The sequence below is a fragment of the Anolis sagrei genome, chromosome X, assembly GCF_037176765.1.
Source record: "Anolis sagrei isolate rAnoSag1 chromosome X, rAnoSag1.mat, whole genome shotgun sequence".
Taxonomy (NCBI): domain Eukaryota; kingdom Metazoa; phylum Chordata; class Lepidosauria; order Squamata; family Dactyloidae; genus Anolis; species Anolis sagrei.
Genome location: NC_090034.1, coordinates 51,918,834 through 51,932,286, shown reverse-complemented (window position 1 = coordinate 51,932,286; position 13,453 = coordinate 51,918,834). Strand labels below are relative to the sequence as shown.

Sequence of the window (13,453 nt, the reverse complement as noted above, 5' to 3'; positions counted from 1 at the left end):
CGGGGCGTAGGCCGTAGCGCCCCCCGCGAAGCCCCGTTTTCCTGAGGGGAGAGGCTGGGGCGGGCGTCCCCTGCTGGGCGTCCCCTGCCCGCTGCTGGGCCCGGAGGCCTTCCTTACCCGGTGGGCCCTGGTTAGGCTGAGGTCCTTCATAACCTCCTCGAAGGCCGCCGTCTCCTCGGCCTGCTTCTGGTTGTGGAGCGCAATTTTCTCGCTGAATTTCCGCGGGTTGTTCGACGAGGCCGCCATTTTAGCCCCGTCCGCATCCCTCCCTCCCCCCGTCCTCCGGGCACCACTGCACATGCGCGTCTATATCCTTTCCCCCCCACACACACGCACGCACTGCGCACGCGCCATCGCGGAGGAGGCGGAGGCCCTCTTTTATTTCCTCACCCCTCACTGCGCACGCGTGAGAAGGGGCCGACTTCAGGAAAGGCGCATGCCTCCAAGCGACAAAGCTTTCTTGCTTGCGCATGCGCAAAGGGTTCCCTCGCCACTATATATACATAGCGCATGCGCAAAAAGACTTAGATGCTATATACACACATACACACACAGAACAAGCAAAATGCTTACTCGGCTAAATACAGAGAACGCATGCGCAAAAGGCTTCCTACGTTCTATTTCGAGCGCGTGCGCAAAATGCTTCCTCTGCTATCTACACAGACAGAACATGGGCTAAAAGCGTCCTCTGCAATATACAGAAAGCGCATGCGTAAAAGGCTTCCTCCGCTAGCTGCACACACAGAGCATGCGCAAAGGGTTCCCCACCGCTATATACTCACACACAGCGATCATGCGCAATGGGTTACCCGCTGTACACAGAGCATGGGAAAAAGGCTTCCTCTGCTATATTCAAAGAACGCATGCGCAAGAGGCTTTCTCCGTTATATATAGAGCGCATGCGCAAAAGGCCTCCTCCGCTAAATACACAGAGCATGCGCAGAGGCTTCCCCGCTATCTACATAGAGCAGTCGGGAACCGTTACACTCCGATATATATACACACACAACGCATGCGCAAGAGGCTTTCCCCTGCTCTAAATATACACATACGCTCCTTTGAAGGCCCCATTTATCTTTCTATTTAAATAAGAATAAGTTTTCTTTACATGGATGGCGGTGATGATAATAATATCAGAGCTTTCTTTACATGGATAAAAAGTAATTATTACTATATTATTAAGTTATTATAGTTATTACCAAAGATTTCTTTACATGGATTATTTTTATCAACATCAGAGATTCCTTTGCATGGATAATACGAATAATATTAGAACTTTCTTTAGGTTTATTATTATTATCGGAGCTTTCTTTACATGGATATCAGAGCTTTCTTTATGTGGATAAATAATAGCATCAGAGTTTTCATGTTTATGATTATCATTATTGTCAGAGCTGTCTTCACAGACCTGTCAGCAGCTTATGACACTGTAAATCATCGCCTCCTCCTGAGAAAAATGTATACTATCACGAAGGGTTACCACCTCACCGGCTTCATAGGAAATCTGCTACAAAACAGGAGCTTTCTGGTTGAGCAGATGGCGAAAACAGAAGAACGGCATGCCTCAAGGGAGAGTGCTTGCTTCATCAATAGTTGACTTTTACACAAATGGCCAGTCACTGCCAGAAGGGACAGAGTTTCATCTATGCCGATGATAGTGCCATCACCACCCAAGCATGGAGCTTTGAAATGGTTGAACAGAAGCTCTCCAACACTTTAGATGGTCTTACTCCCTATTATAGGAAAAACCATCTGATTCCTAATCCATCTAAAATGCAGGCATGTGCTTTTTCACCTTATGAACAGACAAGCATCTCGAGCTCTGAGGATGACCCGGGAAGAAATCCCACTGGAGCATTGCAGCACACCCAAATACCTGGGAGTCACTCTGGACCGTGCGCTGACTTATAAGCACTGCTTGACAATCAAGCAAAAAGTGGGTGCTAGTAATATTATCATATGAAGGCTGAAAGCACAACCTGGGGATCACAACCAGACACAGTGAAGACATCTGCCTTTGCGCTTTGCTACTATGCTGCTGAGTACACATGCCCAGCATGGAATACATCTTACCACATTAAAACAGTGGATGTGGATCTTAATGAGACATGCCACATTATCACAGGATGTCTATGCCCAACACCGCTGGAGAAATTTTACTTTTTAGCCGGTACTGCACCACCTGACATCCGTCAGGAAATAGCAGCCACCAGTGAAAGGACCAAGTCATTGACATCTCCGGCCCTTCGTCTGTTTGGATACCAGACAACATGGCACTGCCTTAAATCAAGAAATAGCTTCCTAAGATCTACAGATATACTCACAGGAACAACTCTGCAAGCAAGAGTCCAAAAGTGGCAGGCTAAAACCCGGAACCTCAATCAGTGGCTGAGACTGGATTACAGACTCCCTCCTGGGTACACAGAAGGCTGGGTGACTTGGTGCTGAACAGATTGCTCTCTGGCATCATGAGATGCAAAGCCAATCTTAAGAAATGAGGCTACAAAGTGGAGTCCACAACATGCAAGTGCAGAGAAGAGCAAACCACTCTTACTACAATGCAGCATGAGTCCTGCCATATGCACAATGAAAAGCCTTCTCACAGAGGCGCTCCAAGTGGCCAGCTTCTATTCAAAGGAAATAGTATAATGCCAAGTTTGTAACTTTGTTTGTGGTTCTCCTATACGTTATAACTGTATTCTCAATTCGTTTCTGACACGATAAATAAATAAGAGCTTTCTTTACATAGATATTATTATTATTATTGTTATTAGTATTACCACAAGAGCTGGAGCCCCCAGTGGTGCAGTGGGTTAAACCCCTGTGCCGGCAGGACTGAAGACTGACAGGTCGCAGGTTCGAATCTGGGGAGAGGCGGATGAGCTCCCTCTATCAGCTCCAGCTCCTCATGCGGGGACATGAGAGAAGCTTCCCACAAGGATGATAAAAACATCAAAATCATCCGGGGCGTCCCCTGGGCAACGTCCTTGCAGACGGCTAATTCTCTCACACCAGAAGCAACTTGAAGTTTCTCAAGTCACTCCTGACACAACAAAAAAAAAACCACAAGAGCTTTCCTTAACCAGATTATACTATTACAATTATTATTTTATCATCATTATAATCATCCATGTATAGAAAGCTCCACCATACAAGTCAAAGCAGCTCTGTGCCAAACATGCTTATAGTGTGATCTTGGCATCCCATCTGTCATACAGACAACAGACACACTCAAACACGCTTGGAAATATCGACTTTAATGTTTACATTCGACAATACCCAACAGGGAGACGACATGCATGTTTCGGTGCCCTTGCTCTTTCCTTTTAGAGCTTCAATGATGACTTTAAAGCTGTATTCCAAATCCCACTCTATCACTAAAGAAAGACAGCCTGGCCATTGCTCTTTTAGGGACAAATAATGGCCAGATTCGGCCTCGATTTCTGCTGCAAAGGAGCAAAACTCAGCAGGGTTTCTTTAACTTAGCTGAAGCAGAGAGAAATAAAATGTATTATTTATTCCCTTTCTGGAGAGAAAAAAACAACATCGAAGGCCGTCCAATCAGCCTCTTACTGAGATCCCAAGGCACTGGAGGAAAGAAGAGAGGCCTGACTACTTTGGATAGAAATAAATAGGTAAATGATGTCATAGAAATACAGCAAAAAAAACCAGGTGTGCTTTTCAAGGAGGAAACAAAATAACAGGTATGAAACCAAGTATTTTTCGTTCCTTTATAGAGTCCCCACCTCCACCCCTCTTATAATTCTTATTGCTTTAAGTCAGGCATGGGCAAACTTCGGCCCTCCAGGTGTTTCGGACTTCAACTCTCATAATTCATAACATCCTATCAGCTGTTAGGAATTGTGAGAGCTGAAATCCAAAACACCTAGAGAGCTAAAGTTTGCCCACACTTACTTTAAGTGATTTGATTCACACAAAATGGGGATAAAGCCTTGGCCGAAGGAAGAGGAAAACCAACAGTAAAGGGAGAAGTTGCCATCCTCTAGTCAGGTTTGACTCATATTAATGTTTGCAGGTTCGAAAAGAGGAAGGCGTATGTTCATAAATAAAGGCGGAAGGGCCCAGCCGCCGAGATACAGCTTTATTTGGCATGCAGTGCATCTGGAGACCCAAGGGACGGCTGCGAGGGTCACCTCCGGGCCACGTCCTGTGGGAGGACGACTGGGGCACAGGCAATGCCCGCAAAGGACTCTGGGATGTGCAGGTCCCGCTCCCACTCATCGGTCTGGGTGTTGTACACCTGCACGATACTGGTGACGTTGTTGAGATGCCAGTTGTAACCCCCCACCACGTAAATGCGGTCCTCCAAGAGGCAGCAGCCGGCCTCTGACTGCCCAGCCCTCATGGGGCTCACCATGGTCCATTGGTCAGCCTCCGGGATGTAATGCTCGGCTGCCAAGACGTCGAAGCAGCGGTCGACATGGTCCATGCGGCCCCCGAGGGCGTAGATGCGTCCGCGGGCGGCGGCCATGGCATGCAGCACCCGGGGCTCATTCATGGGGGCCTTGAACTCCCACTGGTCGGCCTCTGGGTCGTAGCAGTGCAAGGCCTTCTTGTCCTCCACTGAGATGCCGTAGCCCCCAGAGACATACAGCTTGCCCCCCAGCACAGCCCCCGCGTGGCCCCACGTCCGGCGCTTGAGGGAGCAAACATAGCTCCACTCGTTGGTCCGGGGGCAATAAGTCTCCACCGAGGCCAGGCTGCCCGAGCGGTTGCGTCCCCCCGTGGCATAGAGTGCGCCGCGCAGGACGTGGAGCTGGAACTGGATCCGGCTCTCCTGCATGGCCTGGATGCGCAGCCACTGGTTCAAGTGGGGGTCGTAGCGGTAGCAGAGGTCCTCGGCTCCCTCGCCACTGCGGTACTGCAGCCGCTGCCCCCCCGCCATGTAAACAAAGTTGTCCAGCACGGCTACACAGGCGTGGCTGCTTCCGGCTTCCATCTCAGTCAGCTCCTTGAACTGGCGGGAACCACCGTCCGGCAAATAGTAGGCTTTGGCGCTGACGTTGCGATCATTGTCAGTGTAAGGTGTGCCACCAAAGGCGACCAGAGAGAGCACGTCCGAGCGGATGGCAGTACGCGGCGACTGCATTTCATGCTGCCGGAAGGGCAAAATCTGGTAGTTGAAGGCCTCCAGGAGGTACTGCCGGCACAGGACGTCCTCCACCATGATGTCCAAAGTCTGGACACTGTAGACCAGCTCCAGGGGCTTCATGAGTGGGAAGCGGATGTGACAGAGCACCTGGCTGGCGCTAGCGCGGCGCGCAGGGTCATGCTGCAGCCAGCGGACAGCTGCCCGGAAGAGGTCGATCTCAGCGCAACTCTTGAGCTTGTTGCTCCGGAGGAAGAAGACCAGGCGCTCCAAAGGAAGCTGGAGGAAGTCCTCCTCCTTGGCGATCTGGAGGAAGTGCCGGAAGGTGAAGGCGTCCACCGACTCCTTCAGGGAGGCCAAACTGAAGGCAGTGGCCATCTGGCCGATGTTGAGGCAGGTCTCTACGCTCATGGCTGACTTGAGGAACTCCTCGCACAGTTCCACCACCGGCGCCATCTGCAGGAAGACAGCTGCCCCCAGGACGTCCTGGATGCAGTCCAGGTCGAGGGTCACCTCAGCACTGTAGGCAAAGTCGATGATGTGCCTCAGACCCTTGGCCGAAACACCCTTCAGCTCAATCACATCCTGGCTGGCTTCTCGCATCCCGCCAGTAAACATGGCCCTGCAAGGAGAGGAGGCATGGCAGGAAAGAGTTTGAAGACATCCTTCCGGGGCTGAACTATGGCAAAAGCATTGTTTAATCTTGGATGTTAGGCAGGATCAGCCAACGAAATAGTCCCACTCTCTTCCACTTTGGTCAGACCTCGCCTAGAATGATCCTGGACATCACCATTCAAGGAGATGGGCAAGATGGAAAGTGCCCAGAGAAGGGCCACCTAAATGGTCAAAGATTTGGAAACCATGTGTGTCTTTGATAGGTATATCATGGAATCTTGGAGTTGGGGGAGACCCAGAAGGGCCATCTAGTCCAACCCCAATCTGCCAGGCAGGTAGACACCACCCAAGCCCTTTTGACAGATGGCCATCTCATTCTGCCAAGTAGGAAAAACACAATCAAAACATTCATGCTTCAGACAAGAAATATCTTCAGACTGTGAGGAGCTGGGGATGTTTAGCTTGGAGAAAATAAAGTTAATAAGATACAATTTTTCATATTTGAAAGGAGATCCCATTGAGGATGGGGGAAGCTTGTTTCCTACTGCTCCATACTTCTTGTGTCTGAAGTATGATGTTTTAATTGTGTTTTTCTACCTATCTCAATCATATCTATCATATCTGTGGCTGAATGGCCATCTATTGAGAAGGCTTGGATGGTGCATGGCAGAAAAGATTGGTCTCCTCCAACTCAGGGATCCCATGACATACCTATCATCTCTCCCTGTCTCTCAATCATATCTATCACATCTTTGGCTGTATGGCCACCTGTCGGGAGGGCTTGAATGGTGCCTTCCAGCCCAGCAGAAAGGGGTTGGACTGGATGGCCTTTGGAGGTCCCTTCCAACTCTAGGATTCTATGATATGATATACCTATCAAACACACACATTTTTATTATTGTTGTTGTTTGTTTATATACACTCACACATATATATCTCTAAATCATATCTATCACATCTTTGCCTGTATGGCTTTTGGGGTTCTCTTCCAATTCTAGCATATGATATACCTGTCACACACACATGTTTGTTTATATTATACTATACTATATTATACACAGACGTTCGCACATATATCTATCTCTCTCAACCATATCTATCACATCTGTGGCTGTATGGTATTCTGTTGGGAGGGCTTGTATGGTGCCTTCCTGTCTGGCAGAAGAGGATCGGACTAGATGGCTTTTGGGGGTCTCCTCCAACTCTGGAATCTTATGATATGCCTATAATCTCTCTCTCTCAACCATATCTATCACATCTGTGGCTGTATGGCCATCTGTCTGGAGGACTGGGTGGCCTTTGGTGGGAATCCTCCAACTATGGGTCATGCGGAAGCTCTCACCGGAAGTAGTCGCTGCAGGCGGCCAAGACGACTTTGTGGACCTGGAAGGCCTCACTGTTGACGGTGAGGATGACATCCAGGAGCTGAGCCTGATCCCGGAGGGCGGCCAGGCCTTGCAGAAGGGTAGCGCTGTGCCCCGGGGCGGAGAATGTGCACTTCAAGGCGCCGCTCTTGTCCGCCATGCTGCAAAAGGGAGGCAGGTGCTTTCAATGCTCTTTCAGCAAGAAGGACACTTGCAGCAGTTAAAAAGGGTATATATAAGGTTTCCTGGGATGACACTTACCTGATCAACTCAATGATGGCATTCGGTGCCATTGGCCAAAGCCAACTGAGGGCAATAGGGCTCACCTTTTGCCTTGGGCTGGAAATAGCCATTATGACACCATCCTGATCAGATAACCCTGGCTGTCTACTCCTTCCCCATATACTTATGTATATACATATCAGATGACCCTGGTTATCTGCTCTTTCCCCATATACATATATATACATACCGTACTTACTCAATTCTAATGTTCACCTTTTTTGACTAAAATACCTTCCCAAAATGAGGGTGCGCATTAGATTCACGTAATATGGTAAACATTCTTTGGGGGTTTCCGGGTTTTGAAAATTGAGGTGTGCATTAGACTCGGGCAAAAACGGATGTACATATGTAAAATAAATATAATATAATTATACTAATATATCAGCTGACCCTGGTTATCTACTCCTACCTCATATAATAATAATATATCTCAGATGACTTGGCTATCTATTCCTTATAGATCATAATACATATAATATAGTATGTGAATATATCAGATGAGCCTGGCTTTCTACTCCTTCCCTACACCTACACACACACACACACACACATTATTGTGATACAGAATATAATTTAGTAATATATCAGATGGGCCTGGCTTTCTACCTATTTCCTATATACACACATATATTATTGTGATATATAATATAATATATTAATATATCAGGTATGCCTGACTTTCTACTCCTTCCCCATATAATAATAATAGCAGCAAAATAATAATAATATACTACTATATCAGACAATCCTGGCTTTCTATCTCTTCCCACACAGGTACATATATTATTGTGATATATAACAACAACAACAACAATAATAATAATAAACTTTATTTGCACCCCGCCACCATCTTCCCCAATGGGGACTCGGGGCGGCTCACATGAGGCTAACGCCAAACAACAAATTACAATAAAATACAATACAAATTACAATAAAATAAAATAGACAACATCGCAATAAAGTACTATATTATAAGTATTTATTATAATAATTATAACATTACAGTGTTCCCTCACCTATCACGGGGGTTCCATTCCAGGAATCCCCGAGATAAGTGAAAAACCGCAATGTAGGGATGCTATACTGTATATGTACAGTATAGCTCCGCCCACTTCTCTCTCATCCTCCTCTCTCTCTCTCTTCCTCTACTTCTATGCTACTTGTATTTTAAATTAATTATTTTGAAAAGCCAGGAAACAGCGAGTCCGTGGTTAGCGAACCACGAAGCAGTGAGGGAACACTGTATACTAATATATCAAATGACCTTGGTTATTTATTTCTTCCCCATATAATATATGAATATATCAGATGAGCCTGGCAATCTACTCCTTCCCCATATAATAATTATAATATATACTAATATATGAAATGACCCTGGCTATCTACTCTTTTCCCATAATAGTTGTTATTATTGTTATTTTTATTATATGAGAAAGAAGTAGAAAGGCACGGTCATCTGATATATTTGTATATTGTATTATAATAATTATAACATTACAGTGTTCCCTCACCTATCACGGGGGTTCCATTCCAGGAATCCCCGAGATAAGTGAAAAACTGCAATGTAGAGATGCCATACTGTATATGTACAGTATAGCTCCGCCCACTTCTCTCCCACCCTCCTCTCTCTCTCTCTCTCTCTTCCTCTGCTTCTATGCTACTTGTATTTTAAATTAATTATTTTGAAAACCCAGGAAACAGAGAGTCCGTGGTTAGCGAACCACGAAGCAGCGAGGGAACACTGTATACTAATATATCAGATGATCAGGGTCGTAGCCAGAAAATATTTTTGGGAGGGGTTGAAATTTTCAGGGGGGGGGTTGAAAATTTTGCAGGGGGGGTGTTGAAACCTGCCTCCTAGCTCACGCTGAAGCAAAGAGCACAGCAGGGGGCAAAACAGCCTTCAATAGCCTGCAGCTCCGCCCCTGTCAACCACCTCCACCAAGTCTGGCCTCTTTAATGAGAACATTCAACACACACACCCCACAATGACAGTAATAATAATAATAATAATAATAATAACCTTTATTTGTACCCCGCTACCATCTCCCGGAGGACTCGCTGCAGCTTACAAGAGGCCGAGCCCAAATACAACAGTAAAAACAACAACAATACAGCAAAATAACTCAAAAACAAGGCAATAACATTAACAACATACCATGACGCAATTAAAATCTGTGGCAGGGCCAAATGTAATAATTAAAATTAAAAAGTGCTGGGCATGACCAGGTGAAAAGGGTAGGTGTTTGGAGGGGGGTGGGCATGCAAATATCCTGGCTCTCTGATAAAGTGCATTTGGGGACATAATGGTTGGAGTTTCCTTATTCTGGGAAGGCACACTGAAACAACCACGTTTTCAAGCTCCTCCTAAAAATTGCCAGATGGGGCTTGCCTGATGTCTTTAGGGATAGAGTTCCAGAGTCGAGGGGCTACCACCGAGAAAGCCCTTTCCCTCGTCCCCGCCAATCGCACTTGCGATGCAGGTGGGATCGTGAGTAGGGCCTCTCCAGTTGAACGAAGAGATCATGTGGGTTCGTACACAGAGATGTGGTCACACAGGTAGGTGGGTCCCAAACAGTGTGAATAAAATGTCAATATTTGCCTGAGATAGTGCTTGCAGTTCTGGAGGGGCTCTTAATTTTTTGCATCTCATAGACTTAGCATGGGGATTTGGTTAACCAGTTAAAATTCATGAGTAAACCAGGTTTTTAAAAAAATCTGAAACATTTCGGGGGGGGGGGGGTTGAACCCCTAAACCACCCCCCTTGCTACAGGCCTGCAGATGACCCTGATTATTTATTTCTTCCCCATATAATATATGAATATATCGGATGGGCCTGATTATAATTAGTAATAATTATAATATATACTAATATATGAAATGACCCTGGCTATCTACTCTTTCCCAACAATAATTATTATTATATGGGGAAAGAGTAGAATGGCAGAGTCATCAGATATATTTGTATATTGTATTATAATTATAATAATTATAACATAATATATCAGATGACCCTGCCTTTCTACTCCCTTCTCCATATAATAATAAATATAATATAATTAATATACTACTATATCATACGACCCTGGCTTTCTCCACCTTCCACACACATACATATGTCTATCTCTGTGAAATGCTCCAAGGATGGCAAAGGATAGAGAAGGGCTGTCTGTCTGTCTGTCTGTCAGTCTGTCCCCTTGACCCTTCCGCTTCCCCCATTGGCCTTGCGGGAGGGGGACTGTTGCCTCGGATACGGGGAGGAGGGCCCTGTTGCCAAGGATACACAGGGGACTTGTTGCCTCACCTTCCCCGGCGGCGGGGGCTGCTCCTTCCGGGCGAGGGGGACCCCTCCGAAGCTGAGGGGGAGGCGCTGGAGCCGGAGGCAAAAGCGCAGGCCCCGCCGGACTCTGCCATCTTGTATTCCCCTAAGCCCCTCCCACTTTCTTCTTGCCCCTCCCGCTTCAATGCCTTAGTCCCGCCCCTCATTACAATCAGGGAGCCGCCTGTCCCAAACCACGCCCCCTCAAGTTGCAATCCATGTCCATTCGGTACTCCATTTTTCTCCCTAAGCCCCGCCCACTTTCTTCTCCCTCCTTCCCTTCAGGGACATATCCCCGCCCCCTCATTACCATGAGGGTGACGTAATCACAAGCCCCCGGCCCCGTCGAGTCTCAATTATGTCCATAAGTCTATTTCGCCCTAGGCCCCGCCCCTTTTCCTTATCCCCCCCTCCCATTCAGGGATTTATTCCCGCCCCCTCATTACCATGAGGGTGACGTAATCCCAAACCTCAATCATGCCCATCGGCTCTCTTATCCGAAGCCCCGCCCCTTTTCTTATACCTCCACCCCTTCGTGGACTTATCCCCGCCCCCTCATTACCATGACACAAGCCACGCCCTAGAATCATAGAATCAGAGTTGGAAGAGACCTCATGGGCCATCCAGTCCAGCCCCCTGCCAAGAAGCAGGAATATTGCATTCAAATCACCCCTGACAGATGGCCATCCAGACTCTGTTTAAAAGCTTCTAAAGAAGGAGCCTCCACCACACTCCGGGGCAGAGAGTTCCACTGCTGAACGGCTCTCACAGTCAGGAAGTTCTTCCTCATGTTCAGATGGAATCTCCTCTCTTGTAGTTTGAAGCCATTGTTCTGTGTCCTAGTCTCCAGGGAAGCAGAAAACAAGCTTGCTCCCTCCTCCCTCTGACTTCCTCTCACATATTTATCTTGGGAAGTCTGACTTGGCCACGGTAGTCCACGCTCTGGTTACATCCCGTATAGACTACTGCAACGCTCTCTACGTGGGGTTGCCTCTGAAGACTGCTCGGAAGCTTCAAATGGTCCAACGATCGGCAGCCAGGATGCTAACAGGAGCAGCACTCAGGGAGCATACAACTCCTCTGTTGCGCCAGCTCCACTGGCTGCCAATTTGCTACCGGGCACAATTCAAAGTGCTGGCTTTAGCCTTTAAAGCCCTAAACGGTTCTGGCCCGACCTATCTGTCCGAACGCATCTCCTCCTATGAACCAGTTAGGACGTTAAGATCGTCTGGGGAGGCCCTGTTCTCGGTCCCACCGGCCTCACAAGCACGCCTGGGGGGGACGAGAGACAGGGCCTTCTCAGTAGTGGCCCCCGGCTGTGGAGCGCCCTTCCTACAGACATTAGATCGGCCCCCTCCTTATTGGCATTCCGGAAGAGAGTGAAGACCTGGCTCTTCAAACAGGCTTTTAACTAAGCAGTGCAATTGATTGATTACTGGAATATGGATTAATGGACAACGAGATCATATGCTGATTCTATTGACGAGACGTGATGGATTGTTATTTTGCTGTGTTGTTGTATTGATGTTGATGTTAACTAATTGATATTACTGTTTTAAATTATTAATCATTTTGTACTGTGTTGTTGATACTGGTTGTTAACCGCTCTGAGTCACCTGATGGCTGAGAAGAAAGTGAAGTGAATATTATTATTATTATTATTATACATGGCTATCATATCTCCTCTCATCCTTCTCTTCTTCAGGCTAAACATGCCCAGCTCCTTAAGCCGTTCCTCACAGGGCTTGTTCTCCAGACCCTTGAACATTTTAGTCACCCTCCTCTGGACACATTCCAGCTTGTCAATATCTCTCTTGCATTGTGGTGCCCAGAATTGGACACAATATTCCAGGTGTGGCCTAACCTCCTCGACTTTTAACCCATAGTTATTAGACAAGTGTTTCTCAACCTGGGGGTCGGGACCCCCAGAGGGGTCACCAAAGACCATCAGAAAACACAGTATTTTCTGGGTTGTTGTAGTTTTTTTTGGGCTATATGGCCATGTTCTAGAGGCATTCTCTCCTGACGTTTGGCCTGCACTTTGGCAAGCATCCTCAGAGGTAGTGAGGTCTGTTGGAACTAGGAAAAAGGGATTATATCTGTGGAATGACCAGGGTGAGACAAAGGACTCTTGTCTGCTGGAGCTAGGTGTGAATGTTTCAACTGACCACCTTGATTAGCATATAATGGCCTGACAGTGCCTAGAGCAAACTTTTGTTGAGAGGTGATTAGATGTCCTTGTTTGTTTCCTCTCTGTTGTTGTGCTGTTGTAATTTTAGAGTTTTTTAATACTAGTAGCCAGATTTTGTTCATTATCATGGTTTCCTCCTTTCTGTTGAAATTGTCCACATGCTTGTGGATTTCAATGGCTTCTCTGTGTTGTCTGACATGGTGGTTGTGAGAGTGGTCCAGCATTTCTGTGTTCTCAAATAAAATGCTGTGTCCAGGTTGGTTCATCAGGTGCTCTGCTATGGCTCCTCTAGGCACTGTCAGGCCATTATATGACCACTTACTACAATACAGTCTAAGCCCTGCCACATGCACAACGGGGGATCTTCTTACAGTGACACCACTCGAAGTGGCCAACTTCTAGTTAAAGGAAATTTAGCATAATGCCATTTTGTACTTTGTTTGTGGTTTTTCTATACATAACTGTACCCTCAATTCGCTTCTGACACGATAAAATAAAATCCTCCAAAGAGAAACCAAGAAGTTTCCATTTGTTCCTTTCTCACCACCTTAATATTGTTTTATTAAAA

General features: G+C 46.8%; 2 protein-coding genes across 10 annotated transcripts in view; both read right to left on the bottom strand.

The window, feature by feature from the left end:
* CRTC1 (CREB regulated transcription coactivator 1) overlaps nucleotides 1–313 on the bottom strand; it is a 52,958-nt gene extending 52,645 nt beyond the window's left edge. For 8 of the 9 annotated variants that reach the window (XM_060785095.2, XM_060785097.2, XM_060785099.2 and 5 more), the window contains exon 1: nucleotides 118–297. In XM_060785095.2, coding sequence (XP_060641078.2) covers nucleotides 118–246 — 129 coding nt within the window. In that variant the 5' untranslated portion in view covers nucleotides 247–297. Of the gene's footprint in view, nucleotides 1–117 lie in introns of all 9 variants that reach the window. The other variant, XM_067473391.1, reaches the window with a different exon arrangement.
* Nucleotides 314–3,236: 2,923 nt separating this feature from the next.
* KLHL26 (kelch like family member 26) lies at nucleotides 3,237–10,807 on the bottom strand. Its single transcript, XM_060785104.2, has 3 exons — nucleotides 10,680–10,807; nucleotides 7,068–7,250; nucleotides 3,237–5,732 (listed from the first exon to the last, which is right to left on the bottom strand). The coding sequence occupies exons 1-3, from the start codon at nucleotides 10,787–10,789 to the stop codon at nucleotides 4,151–4,153; spliced, it is 1,875 nt and encodes a 624-aa protein (XP_060641087.2). The 5' UTR covers nucleotides 10,790–10,807; the 3' UTR covers nucleotides 3,237–4,150.
* Between the last annotated feature and the right edge of the window lie 2,646 nt (nucleotides 10,808–13,453).

What these genes read in the sequence shown, in the direction of transcription:
- KLHL26 (XM_060785104.2), bottom strand. Translation starts at nt 10,789, where the DNA reads ATGGCAGAGTCCGGCGGGGCCTGCGCTTTTGCCTCCGGCTCCAGCGCC. An exon ending in AGCCCCCGCCGCCGGGGAAG is followed by an intron (nt 7,251 to 10,679) that starts GTGAGGCAACAA and finishes TCCCTTTTGCAG; the next exon opens with CATGGCGGACAAGAGCGGCG. An exon ending in GCCTGCAGCGACTACTTCCG is followed by an intron (nt 5,733 to 7,067) that starts GTGAGAGCTTCC and finishes CTCTCCTTGCAG; the next exon opens with GGCCATGTTTACTGGCGGGA.